At 41.8% G+C, this 24,972-nt stretch overlaps 1 protein-coding gene across 1 annotated transcript in view; it reads left to right on the top strand.

Annotated features, from left to right (window-relative positions):
• Itga8 (integrin subunit alpha 8) overlaps positions 1-24,601 on the top strand; it is a 197,495-nt gene extending 172,894 nt beyond the window's left edge. Inside the window, 4 exon segments of the mRNA NM_001173972.1 lie at positions 635-748; positions 11,305-11,406; positions 20,113-20,235; positions 21,991-24,601. Of these exon segments, the coding sequence (NP_001167443.1) occupies positions 635-748; positions 11,305-11,406; positions 20,113-20,235; positions 21,991-22,077 (426 nt within the window). The 3' untranslated portion in view covers positions 22,078-24,601.
• Positions 24,602-24,972: the final 371 nt, after the last annotated feature.

The following is a 24,972-nucleotide window of genomic DNA, read 5'->3' as shown; positions in this document are numbered from 1 at the left end:
AGTGTTCAAACCCACGAGCCCGTGGAAACCAGGATCCAATAAGATAGATTTGATAGAATGTCCTCATCTTGAAAACTTTCCACACTGTGTGTCTTGTATTTAAAAGGGGATCCCTGGTAAGATGGGTCAGTGGCTGGTTCAGCAACAGTTGGAACTTGTGAGAGTCTGCTCTATGATTGAGAAATGGATCGGACAGAAGAGAGAGTGTTGGGAAACAATTGCTTGTCAATGAGACAGAAACCGAATCTTTGGGGAGACATGGACTCAAGAGCTCCTTCTGCAGTCTTCCAAGTTTTCCCAGTGCCTCTGTAGTCCTGAGAAATGTCTTCCCAAGTTCTGGGATATGGTTCACTGGCTGCTACAGAAAGATGGGCCCTTAGAGAGGAGCATGTATTTAACTGTATTTATGATCCATGTTTGCCTTTCTGTTAGCAGGGAATTCATTGTTGTACCGTTTCTCATTGTTCTCTGTCTCCGTTATTTCAATGAATTTGTTCTTTCCCTAGATTTCATGGAGCAAATCAGAGTTGCAGGCAAAGCAGCTTGCCTTCTGAGGAAAAAAAGTAATGTCCCCATTGACTCCTTACAGCCATTCAAGGCACTAATGTCCTGCCTCTGCCTTTGTGCTTTGCAGAACTGTACCAACATTGACTGCTTGCAAATCTCGTGTGCAGTGGGTCGCCTGGGAGGAGGAGAAAGTGCAGTTCTGAAGGTCAGATCGAGATTGTGGGCGCACACATTCCTCCAGGTAATAATGTCACTGACCCACTAACCCGTACCTCACGCACCACTCACCCAGAACCGCTCCACAAGAGCTCACCACCAAGACCCTGTGTAAGAACTTTTCATTTGCACATGTGTATGTGTGCACATGTGCTATTGACGTTGTTGTGCACATATTTCCGGGAGGCCAGAGGTCAATGTCGGTGTCTCCTTCTGTCATCCTCTGTACTTTCTGAGAGAGTCTGTCACCGAACGTGGAGTTTACTAACCCGGCTAAGCTGGCTGGCCACCTCTCCCCAGGGCCCCTCACCACTGCCACCAGCATTGGCATGACAGACATGCACCACTATAAATGGCTTTTTACGTGCATGCTGGGATCCAGACTCAGGTCCTCATGCTTGTTCAGCAAGCAGCCATCTTGACTGAGCCATTTCCCTAACCCTAGTTTTTCATTTTTTTATTTTGGATTTTTTTTTCATTTTTAATTTAAAGATTTTCATTTTTAAAATTTAAGACTTCAAATACTTTCAAAGGGAATGTCTGTAGAAGAGACAGGCCAAGAGCAATTGGTAAAGACATTCAAGCTAAGTGCAAACACAGATACATTCTCTCTCTCTCTCTCTCTCTCTCTCTCTCTCTCTCTCTCTCTCTCTCTCTCCACAACAAAGCTCAACAGACTTCCCTGCTACAGATAGACAAAGCAGCTAGCAATCTTCAAATTCAAAAGATCCAAATTATGCCTGGTTAGAGCCTGTGGTGTACTGCTGCCATCTAAGAGAAACTTTCTAGAACAATCTTCCGGCTTTACTTCCTGGTTGCCTCTTCCAGCAAGAGGGGAATAAAAGCTTAACTCTCCCGAGTTCCTGAGAGTAAGAGGCAAGACTTGGCTCCCTGCTGGATGGCAGGGCCGGGGGCACAGTAGGACCAGTGTGAAGAGTGGAGATGCGGTCCCACATCCAGAAAGCTGAACAAACAGTAGCAAATAAAAAGAAATAACAAGATTATAATAAAAGTTTCTCTTAGACCGCAGGCGTACAACACGGGTCTAGCTAGGCAACCATCGAACTGGAGTTTGGAGCTTTTGAACTTGAAGACTGCCCACTGCTTTGCCTGCCGGTGCAGCGGTGCAGCGGGAAAGTTCATTGAGTTTTGAGACGGAGTGCTGAGTGCACGTGTATCTGTGTGAGCATGTATAAATTAAGGTGGAGTGTCTTGCCCAGTTGAGCTCCCCGTTAATTGTTGAGGCAAGATCTGTTGCTGAACCCAGAGCTCTTGAATCCCAGCTAAACTTAGCTACTCAGCCAGTGGTTCTGGGATCCCCTGTCTCTGGCCCTCAGGTCCTGGGATCACAAATAACTACCGAACCTGCCTGGCTTTTATGTGTAGAGTGAATGTGGAGTTTTAGGCTTGCCCAGCAAGCGCTGTGTCCTCTGAGACGGCTTCCCAGCCTGACTATGATTCCATTAAAGATTTAAGTCTCCTTACAGCAAGAAAATGAAATTCAATTAAATGATACTGCTGTGTTATGACCTTGCTGTTTGGGGAAGTTGTAAATAAGTCTAATCTCGCTCATATTTTACCTCCTAAACTAGGCAGATTTATCTGCCTCATATGACGAAGAAAATCCTTTTGTCTACCTATTAATATAGAATTTGCGGTCTCTGAATTTTGCCTTTTCCAATATTGAAAAGACTTTGATAATCACACTAATCTCTAATTTTTATTATAAAATAAACAAGAAGAGGGAAAATATTTTCTACTTTCAATGCATCTTATTTAACCCTCGAAGCTTTATATACTCACATACACAGGTACCACACATCACACACATATATACACACACACTGACACAGACTTCACATACACTGCACACACAATATGCACACAGCACATACCATACACTCACATACACCACACATACCACACACACCACACACACCACCACATCGCATACTGTACACCCACACCATACACATACATACTACACATACAGACACACCACACCACATGTCCCACATACATTCCACACACCACACACACATACACACATACACAAACCACACACATTTACATACATCACCACTACCTCATACCATACACTACCCCCACCCCCCACCCTCCCCCACATACCACCAATACCAACACCATTACTAACACCATCACCACCACCACATACCATATACACAACACACATACACACACATACCACCACACTACTTAATACACACTACACACTACATACCATGCACACCACACACATATATGCATATACACGCATACCATCACCAACACCACATTTCATACATACACTACACACACACACACACACACACACACACACACACACACACACACCACTAGAAGTCATAAGTCAATGTAGTGAAGATGTAGGTCCTTCTTGGCCGTCACTGGTTTGTGAGCATCACTCCAGCCTCAGCTGCTATATTACCTCATCCGTGCCTTGTGTCTTCTTTCTCTGTCTTTTGTATAAGGGTCTGTCTGTATACATGCATGTGCATGTGCATATGTGTGCACACGCAGGTCAGAGGGAGAGGTCAGGAGTCTTCCATTATGCCTCCCCTCCTTACCTTTTGAGATAGGGCTTCCTGCTGTACCCAGCACTCATGACGGGCTAGCCTGCAGACCATGAACCCAGAACTCACTGATGGGCTAGCCTGCAGACCAACAAACTCAGTGAATCTACCTGATTCTACCCCAGCCTACCCCGCAGGGCTAGGACATGCACAACCTCAGCCGCCTTTTTAACACAGATGCTGGGCATCTGAACTCAGGTCCTCAAGGTTAACAAGGCAGGCACTGTGTCACCTGAGCCCCTCAGCCCTGTCTTCGTCTCTTTAAGGACACTGTCCTTTGATTTATAGCCCACCTGAATATAATGTCAGTATAATGTCATCTCAGTCTTGACCTAGAGTCCACGGAAATCTTTATATCACAAGAGTCCATGTGGCCACGGACTCGGAGGAAGGATGCCCAGTTCACTACGATCTGCACTGCTGCATCCCCCCTAGCAACCGTTGCTATCCCATCTTGCTACCGTGTAATGATCTAGCTAATGTGCTTCTTAAGACACTTCCGAAGCTTAGTGCTAGGGAGAATTAATTAATTAATTAGGGTTTAAGACTTTTATTCTGATATTTTTTCTCTTTTTCTTCTGCTCATTTGATCCTTTCCCATCAGCTCTCAGATACATAATTACTATTCTTGGGCAAAGCTTGTAATTAGAGGCAAGCCGATGGAGAATTCTTCTTTCATTCTTGGTAAACATCGGCCAAAGTATCTACGAGAATATGTGGGGAAGCATGTTTATGGATTTCATAGACAGATTCATATCTGAAAACTACTCAGGAGCCAAACGCTCTGTAAAAGTCTAAATGCACACATTCAAAATAAAAATTAAAATCCAGGATTGATGTTCCCGATTCTCTGTATTCACTGTCTTCAGCGCTATGGGGTCAGGAGGCCCTAGCTCAATTCCGTGCTGAGCTGGCTGTGTTCAAGTGAGCTTTCTGGGGTCTGAATTCCCTCCTTCGTGAGATGAAAGGGTTCGATGAAAGTCTCCTTTCTTTCCTGAAAACTCGGTGATATATGGCCAGCTCATATGGAACCTCTTCTCATAAGTTATTTATGGTGTTTGTTCTATTTAGCCGAAGTCAGCAATAACGCGGCGTGCTTTATTAATGGCCTCCTTTTGTATTGTGTTGATACTTTGGTTGACTCAGAGCAGACTATGTCAGAACAGCCCTCTCTAAACATTAAGGAACAACCAGCCTTTCCAGAGAGGCCTGCCTGTCCACGAAGAGCCAGGCTCCTGTTGAATGATGACCATGCAGCTAGGCACGAGGATAAATGTTCATGTGTGAATTACTTAATCCTTAAAGCAAACCTGTGGGAGACACATGGTTATTATCAACTATGGGTTAGCGGGGAGCAAACAGAGACACAGAGGTTAAGTAGCCTTCCAGGGACACATAGCTGGTAAGAGGAGGAGACTGGGAACTCTAGCCCTGTATGCATCACTAGATTAGAGTGCTAAACCAGTGATCACCACATGATACTCACCCACTAGAGATTTCAGGTCATGATCACATGGCACAGACAGCTAACCTGCACCCCCAGTAGTGTAGGTGATTCTGTGGTAACCCCAATTTAGACATTTTTTTCCCTAAGACGTATAGGGCCTTTCTACTGTGTTAAAGGATCTAGATGGTGCATATTATTTAAGAATCCAGGAAGGAAGATATTGGCTAGCTTGAGACAAGAGCCCAGGCTGGCCTCCAACTCACAGTCCTTCTGCCCCTGCCCCCTGATACTGGGATTACCGGCATACCATCCCCATACCCCTGAAAAATAAAAGATAATTCTTGGGTTGGAGTGCTTAACAGAACGGTAATAGTAATAAACTTTGGATTCAAAACCAGGAAGCATTAAGTTCTCTTCCATTTCCTCTGCCAAAACAGACAGTGAGGGCACCACATGGCATGGTCAAACCTCGTTTGAGGCAGGTAACTCTGGTCAAAGACAAGCACATGTTTTCTATTGCCTTAAGGACATCGGGCAAATTCCTTTCTACTTTATAGTTGGAGTCCACAAAGCAAGCATGTACATCAAAGGACTTTGCAAGATATTTTACACGTGTACAGCTTATCTCAGAGAATGCCACACACAGATCTTTGCATAGTTAACTAAGTCTATTCATTCCCCTGCTTGGAAGGGAATCTTCAAAAATAAAATTTTACATTAAAATGCCCGATGGTTTCTTGAAAAGTCTTTCAAAAATTTAGAACTTTAGATAAGAGGGAAACATGACAAAAAACTCAAAAAGGGAATTTCAATAAAAATTTTATTTTCCCTGTTTAACTTAGAAAATGTGATTATCAGTCTCTTCATGATAAATTGCCACCCTGACTTTTATAATTTAATTACTTTTCTGACATGCATATGTGAATACTAATTTCCTCAAAGGCTGAGTCACAACAAAAACGGCCATTAAAAAAAAATATTTTCGAATGGCACAAATTTGGAAATGATCACTGGTCTTTTGCTAGATAACACTGGTGCTCCTGGAGTCACTTTCCCACGTGACTACACAGTGTTTGAGAACCCAGAAGATGACCCTGCATCTTGCACAGCATAGGACAGCGGGAGTTACTCTGCCTGTTTGCTATTGCTTCTTATCTGAGGGTTGGAAGAGAAGTGCCTTGGGGAATTCCCAGATGAAAAGTCTAGACTCTGCCTGTTGTTCTGAGCACCGCATCCTCCTGAAGCAAGAGAGAAGGGCTCATGGATGAAGCAGGACCTGTCATCACACCATTGCAACTGGGGAGGGGGTGAGGATGTTAAAGTACCTGCTTCAGCCTGGTGCATAGAGTTCTAGCCCAGCGTGAGGACCACAGAGAGGAGATCACAGCTTCCTCCTCCTATGGAGAAGACCCAACTGCAGAAATGGCCCAGTGATCAGGAGCAGTGGCTACTCTCATAGAGGATCTGGTCAGTTCCCAGCACTCACATAGTGGCTCCTGATGGCATATGACTCTAGTCCAGGGGATCCAAGCGAGTGTATGTCTGAAGGAAATCTCTAGTGACTGAGGGACTGTCTAAACAATAGTTAACAGAGGAGTCAGACTAAAACCCATACCAACACTCTGAATTCCTTCCAGAAGGAGGTCATTGTAAAGCTAATAACTTAGAGCAGGTCACTGCGTGCATACCCCACACGCACCCATGCCTGTAGCCACAATGGTTGTATTTCCTACAGTCTCTGCTTATTAACCCCTTAGAATCCTGATGCCAAAGAGGAGTGCATTATCAGAAACTTCCTGTCGCTTATATAAACATGTAGCTATATATATATATGTATATATATGCATATATATACATATGTATGTATATATACGTAGACATTTATATAATTATATATATAATTATATACACATTTATATAATTATATTTAAGTATATACATATGCCTCTGTGCGTGTACATGTTTATATATTCATTTTTAAAAGTAGTTTCGTCATACAATCTATGAAGAACTAATGCTTTCTGCTCCTGTTACACAGGCTAGAAATTTAAATTTAACAGGCAGTCAGGACTTGCTTCTCTCTCTCTCTCTCTCTCTCTCTCTCTCTCTCTCTCTCTCTCTCTCTCTCTCTCTCTGCCCCACTGTGGTAGACATGCAAATTGGTCAGAAAAAGATTCTACTTATTATAAATGACACCTTATTCCATGAGCATTGCTTAGAGTGAAACCTTCTTTAACTGTTGAAAGTTTCACCAGGAGTTGCTCAGAAACCTCAGAAGCTTGGGATCTGTAAACTAGTGAGTATTTAAATCTAAAATGAGTGCGTGCTTAAAAATAATAATTGAGCTGAAATGGAAGCAGAAATCTTGAATTCTAACATGCGGGCAATTGAAGCAGGAAGATGGTAACTTCAATAGCAGCTTGACCCACATTGAGAGTTCAAGACCAGTTTGAGCTACCTTGAGAGTTCTTTCTCAAATAAAATCATTATGATTAGTCTTGAGAAGGAATTAAGCAGTTCAAAGACAAGGCAGAGAAAGCTCTTGATATTGGCAAATGCTTAGATATTTATCAAGCTCAGAAGCCTCCTCTCCCCATGTATCGCCAGCACTGAAGTTGTCCTTAGTACCATAAGGAAACCCTAACGAGGATGTGCCCACTAGCTGGCTAGGAAGACAGCTTAGTCTGGAGAGTGTCTGCAGCAGTAGTATTGGGGCCTAATCTTGATCCCTCCAGAACCCAAGTCAAAACCAGGGCATGGTGCTATCTCAAATAATTCCACCAGTGAGATTCAGGTATGTCCCCGAGTCACAATGGCTAGCCATCCTATCCTATGAACGAGCCCCAGGTCCCAGGAGACCCTACCTCCAAAAACAAGGTAGACAGACCCTAAAGGGGAAAAAACACCAAGATTTTTGTCACATACATACATACATGCACACACACGCACAACACACGCGCACGCGCACACACACACACACACACACACACACACACACACACACACATGCACTACACACTAGAGACAGCCAGTGAATTGCAAACCGTAGTTTAAACAATGTGATAATGGCAGAGGAACAGTCATTGTTGAGGACTATTAGCAATCTGAGACAGGGTGGAGTTTTTCCATCCTCAACTGCTAATGCATGGCAATGTGTGCAGGAGTTTGCTTTATTTTGTCTTGTTTTGTTTCGTTTTGAGACAACGCCTCTCATGTAGTAAGGCAGAGCTCAAACTCCCTACACAGCAGAAAATAACACTGAACCACCGTCTGCACACCCCCAACTCGCCAGTGTTGGAATCGCAGTCACGAGTTTACATGATGAACCTGATATGACTGCCCTCAGTGATGGACTGGCGCCTATAAGTGTGAGCCAACTTAACCCTTTCCTTCCTGAAGTCACTTACAGTGTCTTCTCGGTACAACAGAGAGGGTACTAACCAGCACAGTTTCCAGGATATAGAATGGAAAGTATCATCCTTTCTTTGTCAGAGGACAGCAAATGGGTCATAGGAAGAGCCCAAGGTCATCCAACAGATAACTCATCCATCGTTACATGTAGTAAGTCCAAAGACTGCATAGTTTGTGGTTCACTATATATCCATGGAGTAGTCCTTCCATTCTGTATCAGCAGGTTGGAGGGAAAAGAGCGGTCACATATCACTGAACATCAGTTAACGTCTGGTACCGTGAATAGACAGGTTTACAACAGGCATCATCCCCATGGAATTCTGGAGAAGAGCCAACATACCCAACTGAAACTATTCCCTGTGGGAGGTTTGGGAGTGGTGGTGGTAATAATGGTAGTGGGATGTTTGTTTTGTTTTTGTTTGGAGTTTTGGTTTGGTTTGATTGTTCCAGTGCCAGGGATTGAACCCAGAGCTTTGCTTTGCTGTCTTGAAACAAGGTCCTATGCAGCCCAGGCTGGTATACCAGCCTTAGGCTCTCAAGGCCAAGACTGGCCTTGAATTCCATATCCTCCCAAGTGCTAGGACCAAAGGCATGCACCATCACCCAGCCCCTCCCCCAGCTCATCTTTTTTGAAAGCTGTCCTGGTTGTGTTTTTGCCAACATGAAAACTGCTAGCGTTACCTAGGAGGAAGAACCGCCATTGAGAAGAACATCTCTGTCAGATTGCCTGTAGTAGGGGAGTCTGTGGAGCCATCTTCTTAATTAGTGATCCACGTTGGTGGGCCTGGCTTACTGTGGGTGGTAGAAAGCAGGCTGAATAAGAGATGGGGTGTGAGCAGTAAGTGGTGTTTTTCTAAGGCTTTTGCTTCAGTTCTGACTTCAAGGTCCCTGCCTTGAGTTTTTGCCCTGACTGCACCACACACGATGGAGTGTGACCTTCGAGTTTGAAGATGAAATAAACCCTTATCTTTCCTGAGCTGCTTTCGGTGATGATGTCACCATGGTGATAGAAACCCTGACTGAAACAAAGGTTCAGGGGCAAGGACACCACTGCATATGAGGTGACGATTCTTCCCCATAGAATCTTATTAATAACCTGTGTGGTAGCTCATGCCTGAGGCTGAATGAGTGGGATTACCATCAGTTTGAGGCTAACCTGGGCTACTTCAAGAGTTCCTGGCAAGCCTTAGCAGCAGAGTGAGATTCAGTCTCAAGCCAAAACAAGGTCACAGAATCTCATTGCTGGAGCACTTCTTCTGTGAGTAAGTGAGATTGAAATCATCAAGTACTAGCAAATATTCCCACATTTTATAGACAGTATCAACCCATACATAAAAATCCAGCTTTGGGGTTGGGGATTTAGCTCAGTGGTAGAGCGCTTGCCTAGCAAGCACAAAGCCCTGGGTTCGGTCCCCAGCTCTGAAAAAAAGAAAAGAAAAAAAAATCCAGCTTTCAGTTAAAGTGGAAATGATAGCCAAGGACAGGTCATTAAAGAATGCTACCCTGAACATATGTTTTTTTCCCAGATGGATAGAGTTATTTACCCTTGGACAATTAGAAAGAAAAAGGCAGAGTTACTTTAAATACATAAAAGGTACATTTTATGATCTGTGCTTATCAGGCACAAAAAGTAAGGTTTACTAGGGGCAGAAAAATTCAGTCACAGGGAAAACTTAACTCATAAAAAAAAGTTTGAACAAAATTTTTATTATCCAAATGTTAGACTGGTTCCAAAAGGCCCAACGCTGGATTATGGGAGAAGATGCACTAGTAACTGTGTGAGGTATGAACATTTATGTGTGGGAGGACGCAAAGGGCTCTGTGGTTCTGCCATTCTCCACAGTATAAATGTCCCTAGTGGCTAGCTTTAGTGTGTCAGCACCACGTTAGAAGTATGAACTCTGGGAAGAGATGCCCAAGTGCACGTCACGGTATGGTGCGTTCCTTGACAGGTTAAGTAGATATAAGTAATGGAACACTGGTAATAGTAAAATATGAAGACGAAGTAGATACAAGTAGTAATAGGAGCATTGGTAATAATAAAATATAGTTTACAGACTTCAGTCTTGACTGTTACATTTTATAAATTTAAACTATTTTGTATAGTTTAATTTTAGTAACATTTTATTTGTTTTAAACATTTTTGCACATGCGTACCATGTACCTTCCCTCCAACTCCCCCAGAAACCTTCGCAGCACAAGTCCTTCCCACCTCATGTCTTATTTCATTGATTTGTTTATTGATTGGTTGGTTGGTTGGTTGGTTGGTGGGTTGGCTGGTGGGTTGGTTGATTGGTTAGATGGTTGGTTAGTTCATTGGTTAGTTGCTTGGTTGGTTGGTTGGTGGGTTGGTTTATTATGCTGTGATTTAACAGCTGACCTCAAGGGTTCTGAATTAGCCATTAGCTCTCAGGAGGACCACAATCCCTACAGCTGGCATATGTAGAAGGGAGATGGCAGAGACTGCTGAACACCTTCGAGTGCGCAGGAAGGCCTCCAGGCACCTCCAGCCTCAGGAGCTCCAAGGCTGAGCAGCCCTTCTCTGGGTTATCATCTGTATGAATAAAATGTGAAACCTTCCTTTGTAAGCTGTCACCAGGGTCTTCTCTAAAACACCTTCCTCTTTTTGATAGCATGTGTCTGTAATCTCGGGGATTCCTTCTCCCCTTCACCAGCAATAACTCCAGAGAATCCTTGAGTTTATTTCTTTTTGGAGCCTAAATTTCCTGGAGCAGGATTTCTCTTAAACTTAGGCACAAATATTTCACCAACAATATATATATATATATATATATATATATATATATATATATATATATATCTCCTAACTGGGCATGGTGGCACATGCCTTAAATCTCTTTTATATACATATGTGTATGTGTGTGTGTGTGTGTAATATACATATATATGTAATATATTACATAAAAATTATACAATAAGTTTATTATATTTGGGTGGACAGGTGGATGGGTGGATGGAAGGATAGATGGATGGATAATATAAAAGAAAAACAGAATAAAGGAGAGAATGTTGCACTGGCCATAGAAAATACCAAAAATAACTGAGTGTATAGCCACAGGAAATTTAATTTTCGAGGACATACATTTAAGTAAATAATTTTCCTTTCAGAGAAAGAACGACCCTTATGCTCTTGCATCCCTGGTGTCCTTTGAAGTCAAGAAGATACCTTATAAAGAGCAGCCAGCAAAACTGCCAGCCGGGAGCACAGCGGTGAGTGCCTGCCTCTTTAAGAGTTACAGATACAAAGAATAGAACTAAAGTTATTTCTACAGCACTGCCAGCTTGGGTTTGGTTGGACATTTACATGGATTGGAGAACACTGTTCTTCTTTATCACACCATTTCCTCTCTCATTCTAGAAACTGCGCAGTGCCCTTTGATCCAGTTATTAAATTTTCATATAAATGTCTACCTTAAAAAGCTACAGGTGTAGGACTCACACGACATAGCACTTTTTAAAGTCAGCTGTTCTGTTTCAGAGAAACACATTCCAATAGAAACAGTGGTCGTGACAAAACCATACTGGTTCTTTAATTTTGGTAGCAGCATGGTCAGTCTGGTAGGGAGAGAGGAAACTTCCCCAGACAGCCTGCAAACTTAGAACCCTCCAGCCTGTACATGTCAAGAACAATTCTGAGCTGAGGGGTGGAGGAAACGTGAGCCTTTTAAGAATCAAGGCTGTTAAATATCACTGAACTTCACAGCTGCCACAGAACAGCTTTTGACATCTTCAAGAGGGCGGTAAACCCAGGCAGAGAGAAGGGCATAGCTGGGAGATTGGTAGGCTAGCTAACAGAACTCCGCCTTTCCAGTCACTTACAAAGATGATCTAAACCTGAAAGACTCACCTCTCTTTAAGACAATATTAAACCCTGGCATGGTGGGACACACCTTTAATCCCAGCACTTGGGAGACAGGCAGACAAGTCTCTGAGTTAGAAGCTATTGTCTACATAGGGAATTTGAGGACAGCAAGACATACAGTGCAAGATCCTTTCTCAAGAAAGCAAACATGAACAGCAAAGCAAAAAGTAGTATTGAAGTTCCAAGCCCCACCATTTAGTTATCAGTGGATATTTTCAACACCCAACTTGAACTCTGGGTCCCTAGACCTTTATTATTCAAAATGTGGTTTGTAAACAAACAGCCTGGATCCTGGCCTCTCCTGGGAGCTTCAGGCTTCACTCCAAAGCTATCCAGTTATCAGGACATCCACACAGTCAGGTTTGTGGAGCGCTCCTTTAGAACGTATGAGGTTGACCCTCTTTGGTTTGCATTTCCAGCCCAGGTTTTCCTGTAGTGGGTCATCTTTGTCACCTAACTGGCCTTTGGTAATTGAAAGTGTGCAATGAAGAAATAGTTCAGTCAGTAAATCGCTTCCCTTGCAAGCATGAGTCCAGTATCTGAAACCCATAATTTGTTTGTTTGTTTGTTTGTTTGTTTGTTTGTGTTGTTTGTTATTTTTAAAGAAGGGGACTGGAGACATGACTCAGCAGTTATGAGAGCTGGATGTTTTTCCAGAGGACCTGAGTTTGATTCTCAGCACCTACATGATTACAGATACACATCTATCTATCTATCCCCAAATCCAGGGAATCTGATGCCCTCTTCTGGTCTCTGTGGGCACCAGGCATGCATGCATGCAGTGCACAGCCATACAAGCAGGCTAAGCATCCATACACAGGAAGTACAAAATAAAATAAAATAAAATGAAATAAAATAAAATAAGGGGCTGGAGAGATAGCTCAGCGGTTAAGAGCACTGGCTGCTCTTCCAGAGGTCCTGAGTTCTATTCCCAGCAACCACATGGTGGCTCACAACCATCTGTAATGGAATCCGATGCCCTCTCCCAGTGTGTCTGAAGACAGTGACATTGTACTCATATACATAAAAATAAAGGTCTTTAAATAAAATAAGGTACAGGGCTTGATGACACCCCCTGTACTCCCAGCACTAGGAAGAGAGAGACAAGCTCACTAGGCCTCAGGCTCCCTACCTGGCTGCCTCGCCTACTTTACCAGTTCTAAGCCAGTAAGTAACCCGATCTCAAAACAGAAATAGATGCACACATAAGCTGTGTCCAAAGAACAACACCTGATGTTGCTCTTTACTTCTACATACATGCACATGCATGTGTGTATGTGCACTGATAGCCACACACATGCCTAGGCACATATACACACCAAAAATTAAACACATTATTTATTGATTATTCAGTCAGTCTCAACTTGGAGTATATGCTTAGAATTATTATTTCATGCTATGTTAAATACGTAAATGTGCATGAAGCTTCACCTCATGCGACTGGACTAAATAAATAGATCTAGGGTGGAGCCCCGGACTATGCTTTAAAATTCATATAAGAGGAAATTCCTCGGGGTGGGGGGAGGGGGAGCCAAATTTGAGAAATTCAACACCACAGATCACTTAGAAGAAAAACTAAGGTTTTGGGGCCCTTCCTCAATCTAGTTAGAAACTGCGTCTATCATATGGAACTGTTAAGATAATTAATAAAGTTACATACCCCAAGTTTTGGGGGTTTATCTGGGCTTATCTTGAATCTCAAACATTAATAAACATCCCCAAATGTTTTATCTCCTCTGGCTAGGTCTAGTAAGCCCACGTTGAAATGACAATGAAGATTTGAGCAATGTATTTTAAAACCAGCATGGCCACATCTTTCTTCGTTTAGGTCGTCTCCCTCTCTCACGAGTTGTCTGCCATAGCCTGGATTTATGTTCAACCCAGAAAACAGAGGCTTAGGATTTTAATACGAAATGCTCATCCAAAGAGGTTCAAAGACTCGCAGCTCTCGGGGAGATAAATCCAGACCCCTTTTGTTTTCTTGGAGCATGTGTTTCATAACAGAAACATATGTTCCAGTGGATTCCGTCAACACGACTGGATTGCATCTTTCAGGAATGACTACAGGTGACAGCCCTGCTGTTCTCAAGTCCTGTCAGAAACCCAATGAAAAGATCAAATGCATGCTTCCTCTCATTACCATCTTAAAGATGAAAAAATCCGTTATCTGATGACCATGATTTACCGCATCATTTAGATAGAGGTCGGGGAAAGGAAATGCCTTCAAGTCTCCTAATATCTGACTTACAGGAGAAGATCACACTAGTACAAAGTTGGCTATTCAGTGTAGGAAATCTGTCTTTCTGTGGCTTGGAGAGAACTCTGGCTGGAGGGGGCAGACATCTTGTTGACAAACTTCTCAAAGGTCACATTGGTTTTTTTTTTCTTTTTCCTCAAAAAGAATCCAGCCAAAGGGAAATGTTAATGTGGTAGAGTCAGTTAAAGGAATCACTTGAGAATTGATCAAGATCCATCTGGACACTGGGGAAGACTTTGAAGGGGGACAAACTCATATAAGGTTGTTTTCCTAGACTCTTGCATGGGGTGACTTGGTTGGTATTTCCTTTACCATATGGTCACAATTCAGCTATATCTTGAGACTTGAATGCCTCCCCCGCTCCTCTCTCTCTCTCTCTCTCTCTCTCTCTCTCTCTCTCTCTCTCTCTCTCTTTTCCTGACCAGTGAGACCTAGCCATTCGCTTGTCATTCAACACACACCCAATTCCACCACTTATACATAATTATAATCATAAAATATTCATGAAAATCCCTATGTAAAATCTCATTTCAAATACGTTTTAGAAACAGAATTCCTGAATAACATGGCTTTTTGGGGTACAGACTTCTGATGGAGTGACACGTCACATATGGCTGGTTAAACGTGTGCTCAGCTGAGCCCCTTTGCATCTCTACTTTCTTCTAAAGGGCATTGCAGGTACAGCGTCTTGGTACATTTATTAAAACATTCACCTGACCCCATTGCAGTGTGTTTGTCTAAGCCTTTGTGATACGTAAACACATATGTCAATGCTAATTACAGTTGCAAACACAAGGGAGCTGTTTCCTCCTACCTTGGCAGGTTTTTTTAATCAAAATACTCAAAAATATATCATAAATGCCCGTGATGGAGTGTACACACATTGGAGTTTATTTATAGTCTTCCCACTGTAATAAAGAATAGCAAGATTTACGATATGATGAAGGTAAGATTAAATGTTCCCTGCTTAGGATCACTTTGAGAAAACCCAACTGCTTATAATTTATAGACTCCACTTCCTAAAGCCGCAGATAATGATAATAAGTGAGTTGCTAAGTTTTTATACCATTTCTTTAAATAGCTTCAAGTCCCCGATAAGCAAGAATGCATGAAAGTAGATATCTGATTTGTTGGCAAGCAGTTGGACTCCCCACAGCATTTTAAACTCCCCAGTTACTCAATATTAACCTTTGTTAGGAAGTTCAAGTGCCCAGTCACAAGCCTGTGTTCTGAAAATAGGACTGTAAGGTTTTCTTTTTTTTTCCTTAAGAGCATGCACACTTAGACCTAGTGGAGGTCAGAGGACAATGCAGGGGTTGGTTCTCTCCTGCCATCTTGTGAAATCCGCTCAGGCCATTAGTCCTGGGCCCAGGGCTTCTATCCACGCTGACCTTGAAGAACGCTCTGGACGCTATTACACAGCAGCCGAAGCTCACAACGAGGAGTCAGGATGTCGCCAATCGCCAGTGTGTCCCATGGACACACTGCCAGGCACACACGTAGAACCTGAGCTCCCGTAACCTGGAACGACAGAACACACTCATAGCTTGATTCCATTTTGATTCTGTATAATATAAACTATAAGGCCTGACACTGTACAAATATTTCTTCCATTTAGCACGGTCCGTTAGTTTTGTAGGGTGTACTTCACTTCGGAGATTGAAAACTTTGCAGCTGTTATGTGCCGCCAGCGTGGACTTTGGAGATAAAATAATTTTTTTTAAAAAAATGTAAGAGATATTTATTTTTAAAATATTAATTACATGTCTACATAGCAATAGGTTTATATTAACAGATAATAGTTGATATTTTGGTTTTAAGAGCGTAATTAACAGTTAAAGTTAATGTCTCCTGGTCTCGTTATATTTTAACGTGGCTTACATCTCACAGATGGCTTACTTCTCTGTTGGGCAGCACTGAGAAAGACCAAGCTTACAGCTGGTGATTCCTACAGAGATTCAGAAACCATGGCGTGTTTCATCTCACTTGACATGAGCACAAAGTTCTTAGAGAAAATCCAAAGTTGGTCATACGAACTCTCACATTTTATGGTTCCTTTTTCTTTAGTTATAAACCTTTGAAAACTAAGCTTTGTGTGGGCTTGTCAAGATGAATATGACAACGTTTTGGTATTTATCAGCATTTTATCTTCATTCAAACATCTCCAAAGTAGCCTTCAATTCCCCACCTCCACGTATTTAAATAAACTTAGGTCGGAACAAAATGACCAGCTAAATCATTTCCTTTTAAGCTATGTGCAGTTCAAGCCTCTCATTTATCCATATGGAGCAGCGAGTCTTGGGGAAAGCAATGTTTTTTTGGTGGCCCACCATTAAGGCAGATTCAGACCTGAATGTCACCTGACTTCCTAATACCTTGTGGAGAAACCTCTCCTTCCAAGGCATACAGTCTCTGCAATGGTTCTCACTGTCCAGCTCTTTGCAGTCATTCTATCAACTCTGCACTGCAAGCCAGGCAGTGATCTGAGTCACTGTTGCCTTCTGTGGTGTTGAGATTTCGAATTGTGCAACAGTAATACAGGATCATCTTGGGGAGACATCAGGATAAAGAGAGGTCTGCAGTTACACACGTCATAGACTGTGTCCCATGTGGATCTAAAAGGCAGAGGGAAACATTCAGAATCCTTCACGACCTTCTATTCCTCTCCCTTAGTGAACTGCATGGGATGACATACAAGGAATATATACAGCATGGCTATCCCTAACACTTCAGGGGACTCAGAGGATCAGAAGGCAGTGGTAGCATTAAAGTAAGTCCTATGTTACTGGAAGCAGGATTCTAAAACTAAAGGAGGATTTCAGAAATTTTTGGATCACCACAGTGAACATCCTCCCACAGGCTGCCCTAAGGCAGAGCCGTCAGAATCTCTGGAGACAAATATAAACCAAGAGCCATGGAGGAGTTGTTCCCTGCTTCAGAAGCACCTGTCAAGTGCTTTAATTGTGCTCTGTCATGACTGTCGTGAGGAGAAAAGTCCATCAAGTGTCTTTCTTCTGTGTTTGGAATGCACTTTCATGCCTATTTCAACGGTCCTGCAAAGTTTGCAATGTCCAAGTAGGGAGGACACCTGGTGCTGGACCTATCATCCGTTAGTATGTCTGATAAATAGGGGCGTGGATTAAAATGGGCTTAGGACTAACTGAACAGAGAATTGGCATGGTGTGTCCAAGTCTAGTTAAGAAGTCAGAAATTTAGACAGACAGATGGGTGGACAGATGGACAGAGAGATAGATGATAGATACAAAGATAATTGATAGATCATTCATACATACATACATACATACATACATACATAGATGATAGATAATAGATGATAGATGGCTAATAGATACATAATACATGCATACATACATACATACATACATACATACATACATACATGGATAACAGATGTGGCTAGGACCCAATATTAGCTTCCAGTGAAGAAAATGTCCAGTCATTCCTGCCAGACCAGTTCACGGTTACCAACTAGTCATGATTCCATCTCCTGCTGGAGGGAAAGTTATAAGATTGTGATCTAGAGTTCTTGTGTCATTTCAATGAACATATTTAAAATGAAGACCATGCAGACCAGTTTCGAGGAAACAATGCTAGACGTACCGTTGACAATACCGTTAAAGCCAGACATAGTATATGTGGTAGATAATATTCAGATCTGAGAATATTTTTTTATTTTTATTTTCTCTAATCAAAGGTTTCAGCAGCCTGGATGGGTCTCTCTACTTTATGTAGAGTCTGTAACCTCCTTGCATAGATTCCCAGCTCTTGTGCAAGGGAAGTTCTTTTTCTGCCCATATAGGAAGGCAGTGTTCATAGGTTCTGAATCTTACTGGGGAGGCATCTTTTATTCTGATTCTTTTCAACAGTGGGGAATGGCTAGGCTCCTATTGTCTCTGGGTACTAACTCCAGCTCTACCCACGAAAATTGGACTTAGGCTGGAAGGCAGTCCAAACACGTGTGTGTTAACCCCACATCACTCACAGCACAGTACAACATTAACTTGAACAGTAATCAATATCTCCTATTAATGATCCATATTAGGAAGTAGAACATCATTGCAATGAGAATTCATTTGCTATAGTAAACTGAGTGTGCTTAGAAAAGGTGAGCAAAGGAAAATCGTGTGTGTGTGTGTGTGTGTGTGTGTGTGTGTGTGTGTGTGTGTACCCATGTATGTGAACACAAGAGAAATACACCAATACTAGGTCCTTGTCTTCCCTCGTTTTTGTTGTTCATTGCTCGTTCATTAGGCTAGTTGTCCCAAGAGCTTCAGGGAGTCCCATTTCCACCTCCCGTCACTGGTAACCACGCAGGAATTACAGATGCTCAGACTACATGCCCAACTCACACTTAGATTCCAATGGGGGTTCTAATCCAGGCCTTCTTGATTGCACAGCAAGTAATTTATCCAATGTAGCATCTTCTCAGACAGTGCAAAAAAGTGAGGAGGGAGAAATGAGATATTTGACAGAATAATCATTAACCTGGGGATTAATAACAAGAGTAACTAACGTTATTCTAAGTTAATCAGATAGTTTCTGGGCAGATAACTTTACAGACCTAGAGTGTGTGTGTGTGTGTGTGTGTGTGTGTGTGTGTGTGTGTGTGTGTGCGCGCGCGCGCGCGCGCGCACGCGTGCACATGTGCATGTGTGTTGAAAAAAACATTTTAATTTTGGCAGATTCTTCTTTTTCAGATTTTATTTGTATTTATGTGGAGAGATGAGTGTGAACATTTGTGTGCAGGTGCAGGGAGTCAAACTCCAGTCCTGTGCAAGAGCACTTTCTAGTGCTCCTGACCACTGAACCATCTATCCAGCCACTCCTAGCAGAATCTTTGTTACTGGTTACTACCAAGCAAGCATTCATGAGATCCCTCCTTTATTTTATTCCTGCCTTTATTTATTCCTGTTCATTCGGGCTGATACACATGGCTTCACTCTCATTCTGACAATTTTTACATCAAGTAATTCCATTACAATGCATGATAGGGACTCACAAGATGGCTTAGTGGATAAGGGCACATGCTTCCAATCCTGACAACCTGAGTTCTTCTCATGGTGCAAGGAAAGAACTGACACTTGCAAGTTGTTTTCTAAACTATACATACTGAGACATACATGCATGCTTACATACGCGCACACACACACACACACACACACACACAAACACATGAGAGACAGACAGACAGACAGACAGACAGACAGACAGACAGGGAGAAGGAGAGAGGAAAAAGGAGAGAGGATAAAAACAGAGGATGGCTAGCTTCAAGGTCTCAGCTGTTATTAATTACTCCATCACAAGGTCTACAGATGAAGAGACACAGTACTGACATTAACTCTTACATGTCTAATATTTCATGGCTGCTCACAAATCTACCTTTTAGTGAGATGAGCTGAGCTTCATGAAGAGATGTGTAGATACTCTTGACACTCACAGGCGTCTCCTGATTTGTTGTTTCCATAACAGGTCACTCCAACACAAAGTCCATCCTATTGGCTTCCCATTTACCTCAATTTTAGTCTAGGGTTCTATGGCTACAGGTAACCCACTCAACAAGTGTCTGTTATTAGATTCTCACTCAACCTGCGATACATGGGTGTGCACTTGCTTTAGAGAGGTCAAGATCAATTGCTGTGGCCTCCTCATTTCCCCTGGAATCCCATTATCTAATGAGAATCCTTTCAGAATGATCAGCTGTGGGAAATCTGAAGGTCCTGCTATATCTTGCCAGACAGTTTCAAGTTAATACTCATTCGCTTCACTTTCTTTACAGATTAAGACATCGGTTATTTGGGCCACTCCAAATGTCTCCTTCTCAATTCCACTGTGGGTCATAATACTAGCGATCCTTCTTGGCTTGCTGGTTCTGGCCATCTTAACTTTAGCTTTATGGAAGGTAAGCTAACTCCCTTTACTTTTTTGGGGGGGCGGGGCTTCAGAGGCCATTGGGAGTTATTAAATATAATGATAAAATTTTAACTTGCTAATTTTGATAAATCCTCAAGGATAGGAGAATAGTGTGCCTATTTTGCATTGGACCTTGTGAGGTTGATAGTGTAGAGGATGTTCATAAACTATTTCCACATTGAAGGGTTTTTGGTTTTATTTGTTTGGTTGTTTGGTTGCGTGGTTGGTTGGATCAGGCTGTTGATTTCTATCTGAGTGTTAAGACTTGAACCCAGGGCTATGAACAGGCTAGGCAAACCTTTATCTCCTGAGTAGTATTCACAAAGCCATTATCTTGAAATTTTGTTTATAAAGAAATATATTGAATAATTTTCTTGGGACATGTGATCTCCTTCTCAATGTGCTTGGAGTAATGGTACCACTATTGAGACTTCTACTTTTCTGTTAACCAGCAAGTTGTGTGTTTTATTGGCACGTTCCTATTATCAGCCCTTTGAATTTCTCTTTAAAAGTAGTAGACCCATGAAGCTAATATAGGTCAGTTCTAATTTTCCCATGGCAAATATTAGGCCAAATAGGCTATGCATAATGTGTGTGGACTTTGTCTTCAAGCTTGCCAGCTAGTCTGTCTCTAACAGGAAACCTTAGCAAATTGTTAGATGTGTCCTACTGGCACTTGTTTGAAAAGTCTCTAAGAGCATCAGATTTATAGCCCAGTGACTTGTCCACCTGCCAAGTTAGACAGAGCCTTCCACTCAAAATGAAAAACAGTGTCACAACGACTAGAAAAAGAATGATCCCCATCGCAGCTTGGTCAACCACTATTGTGTAGATCTCCAAGAACATGGCATTCATAAATGTTGAAACAATAGCATCTGTATGCTTTACAAGACTGTAAACTTAGAAAACTTTGTTTGAATTAAAGAATAGCTTTTCTAATCATTATCAGCTGCCTGAGCTGTCCTGAGCCCATATCGCCTCTGGCTCATGTGTAGAGATAACTTTAGCTGTCTGCTATTTATGGTAACTGGATACAATTCTATGTTCTAGTCTTATAAAAGAACTCATGTTGTGTTTCCCACATGAGAAACAATAAATAACAACTTAAGGTCCAGGAAAATATGCATCCTCTAGGGTTAAACGTTAATTTGAAATACAATAGAAAGAAGATTCTGGAATCATCTTAATCAGAGTACTGGTAAACCCGTAGAAAGTCACAAGCTTGTCCCTTCCTGCCTGGTGCTATCATTGATATAAAGGACAAATTGGATTTTCCTCTAAAAACTGTGTGCGTGCGTGCATGTGCGTGCGTGTGTGTCCCACCAAGAACAGAAGGACAGACAACAATGTCACTTCTTCCTAAGTGTCCTAAGGACACCATAGGAAACAACAGTTGTCATGTCAGTAAGTGCCATGAGGAAAGCATGCAGACAAGTAGAGAGGGATTCTTAGAACACTAACTATAATATAGGAAAACATCCAAGGTCTGCAAGTGTCACTCTACCAGTGTGTAGCAGGAGAAAGACACAGCAGCTCTGCCTTCTGCCAACCTTGTCTGAGCAATGAACTCTCTCCACAGATAACTAACACTGATTTCCCCTCTTAATTTGGAGAACTAGACAGATAGCACTCACATCTCCCAAGGTTTCCTTAAAAACATGTACAGGGTGGAAATGCTCTAAATAAGGTATTTTACAATTTCCCCCAGATAACTTGATTTTTAGCTTGTTTTTCTCTCTACTAGTGTGGATTCTTTGATAGAGCAAGACCTCCTCAGGATGAAATGACAGACAGGGAACAACTGACCAGTGACAAGACCCCGGAGGCTTGACTTGGAACCATGAACACCTAAAATTCAAGCACTGGTCCTGTTCAAAGAAAGAAAGAAAGAACACAAGGGTTGAATGATCATAGCCTTCCACACCTGCCAATGACCCAGGGAATGGAAGAGTCCCTAATCTGTGTAACGCATTGGCAGGGACTACAGAGAACCCCACCGGAAAAGAAACACAGCCACCAACACTGTAGGAACAATCCACAGCCATGAAGATTTCCTTTGCTCTCACCCTTTCACATCTGGCCAATATTCTGGAACAGCTGTAGGAACTCAAACAACTGTCCAGATCAGCCCAATGTGACTCACAAAAACACAGTTCCTACAGAGACGAGATGGACCAAGATCGAACACTACTGTAATCCGATGGCGTCTCGGACACCCCCCTATGGAAGAGAACCCTTTCTAAGGATGTGATGGCTCAGGGAGAAAAGCAGATACAACGTTGGGACTGTGAAAGTGCTTGCAGAACTACAAAGATGATTTCACTAAGGAAGGACCAAAAATGTATTTATTTATGTTTCGTTTCTCTAGGTAGAAAATTGGGCCATCTAGAGGATTTGGAGAGGACGATTTGGTTAGCTAGATTTCATCAGCACTCAACTTACTCCCTCTTAAGATAACTGTTCTGTGCAGATAGCGTGTTTAATTGGGCTTCTTCAGGTGTTAGATGATGTTACACATGGTTTGGCATTAGGGCTCTTTTGTGCTTAATTTCCTGCTGCCTGGAGTGACATTCCTTCATGTTCTCCGGGAACTCATGTCTGCATAATTCAACTTTACAAAATCTTATATTTATAGTTCATTTTATATGTGTGAAAAATCTATTTCCACTGACTTCTTTAAAGCATTCATTTCAAGGTACTCACTACCCTGATGCTGTTGAAAACTACTAGCACAATTTGTAGAGTCCATATAAAAAAACAATTTAACTATATGGGTGAATATTATCTTGATAGCTATTGTAAACACCAACATTTACCTTGAAATTTACACACTTGTTTTCATTGTAATACCTCACATTCATGTAAAAGAGAAAAGTGTGTTGAGCATAAATAAGATAGAAATATATAAAGTCATACAAGTATGAGCCAGGCAGACACACACTCTTAAGGACCTAACAATGTTTATTACAGCTTTATTAGCCACTCTTTATGGTTAATCTGTCCTAGCAAGTAATCTTGGAGAATAATCTTTTATATTTAAGCTATTTTACCATCATCTTTACTTAAACGTTGCTTAAAGCGCTTGTAAATAATTCATAGTAATTCGTAATGTTATGATTTTGAAGTACTATTGAACAGCCAAATTCATAAGATTACCTGCACACTTTTATATCCTTTTTATAATAATGAAAAATGCTACGGAGAAATGCTGAACAAAATGTTATGTGCAATATTTTATAGAACTATGTATCTGAGGCATGTTTACACTGGCATTAGTTTCTTTTTTTTTAATTAATATCCTGAATACTAAGTCTGATATAACAAGCTGACCAAACGTTTACAAAGCAGTTGGGAAAATCTGTGTCTCAGTTTCACCAATGACACTCTTTTTGAAAGACGATCCAAACTCACAGACAGTAAACATGATGTGGTGCCTTAACCTGGAAAGGAGCCATTTGGCTTCAGTTGCCTGGAAAGCAAATGAAATGCAGAGTCGAAGATCACTGCTGTTCACCTTGCCCTGCTTGTCAGTTAACCTGTCCTGATAGCTGCTTTATGTCTATCAGGAAATCAAATATGGTTCCCCGTCGATATGGCTAGTGCCTAGGGAACACTACACTGGCCTCAGAGAGTCACACACCAGCCTCTGGGGTTGTCTTTACTGTTAGTCTTTTCTGTAAGACATTTCATAAGCAGAACGCTATCTATATGCTATCATTTGAGGGATGACAAACAGCTCACTCTACACTTTTAACGCTTGTGATTTCTGAGGTGAGACCAATACAAACTCTTCAGAAGTTTAGAATGCATCTCTGATCTTAAAAGAACTCAGAGAACTCTTAGGGCAAAGCACAGGAACTGTGGGAGACAGCCATGTGGGAAAAACTAAAGATGTCAGGGACCAACACAGAAGGTATGGGGATATCAAATCCAACTATGGCTTCCCATGGTCTCAACTGTGGAAGCGCAGGGGGCCGCCATACACATGCACACAGAAAACCAAGGTCAGGTGACCTCTCCTGGGACATGTTCCTCACAGAGAACACTGAGAATACAGCAGTGCTCATGGCGTCGCTGACTCTTGTGACCCATTCTGTATTGGTATTCACGGGGATTCTATCTATATTTCTCTTCAACAAGTTCTATCCTAATTCTCACAGCTGTTTTTATAAGACACAGGGAAATGAGCAGATTTTATAATCTTGGAGATTTTTATACACTAAAGCGTTCTAGTTGTCACTGAAATACAAATCTTAGAATTCTTGTCTCATTTAAATACTTGTATAGAGACAGCGTAGATTTTCATATACCTATTTACATTGTCACCAATAAAATTAAAAATTAAAGATGGAAAATCATGTTTATAGCTCATTTAATGTACAGCATGAAGCTTTCCCATTCATAGCAGGCTAACAGTATAACAGTCCCATCTTTCTACCTTGATTCCTTTATTAGAAGAATATTTGACACTGGAAGAAGTTACCTTTGTGAAGTAAAACTTCTCTATATTTGGCTTGTGGTGATGGTTGTTCAACTCTGAATAACTGTGTCCTTTACATGGGTACATTTATAGTTAGGGGTGGTGTTTGAAAAGGGGTTCAAATGTTTGCATGATCCCTAATAGTTCCATAATCATGCAACCGATTGGTCTGATGTGTTTTAATGTGTACCTCTGTGACTCTCTTCCCTCGCATCATCAGCTAACTTCAAGGTTCTTCTGTCCACC

Source organism: Rattus norvegicus, chromosome 17 (assembly GCF_036323735.1).
Source record: "Rattus norvegicus strain BN/NHsdMcwi chromosome 17, GRCr8, whole genome shotgun sequence".
Classification (NCBI taxonomy): Eukaryota; Metazoa; Chordata; class Mammalia; order Rodentia; family Muridae; genus Rattus; species Rattus norvegicus.
The sequence above is the reverse complement of the archived record's forward strand: the minus strand, read 5'-3'. Positions and strand labels throughout refer to the sequence as shown.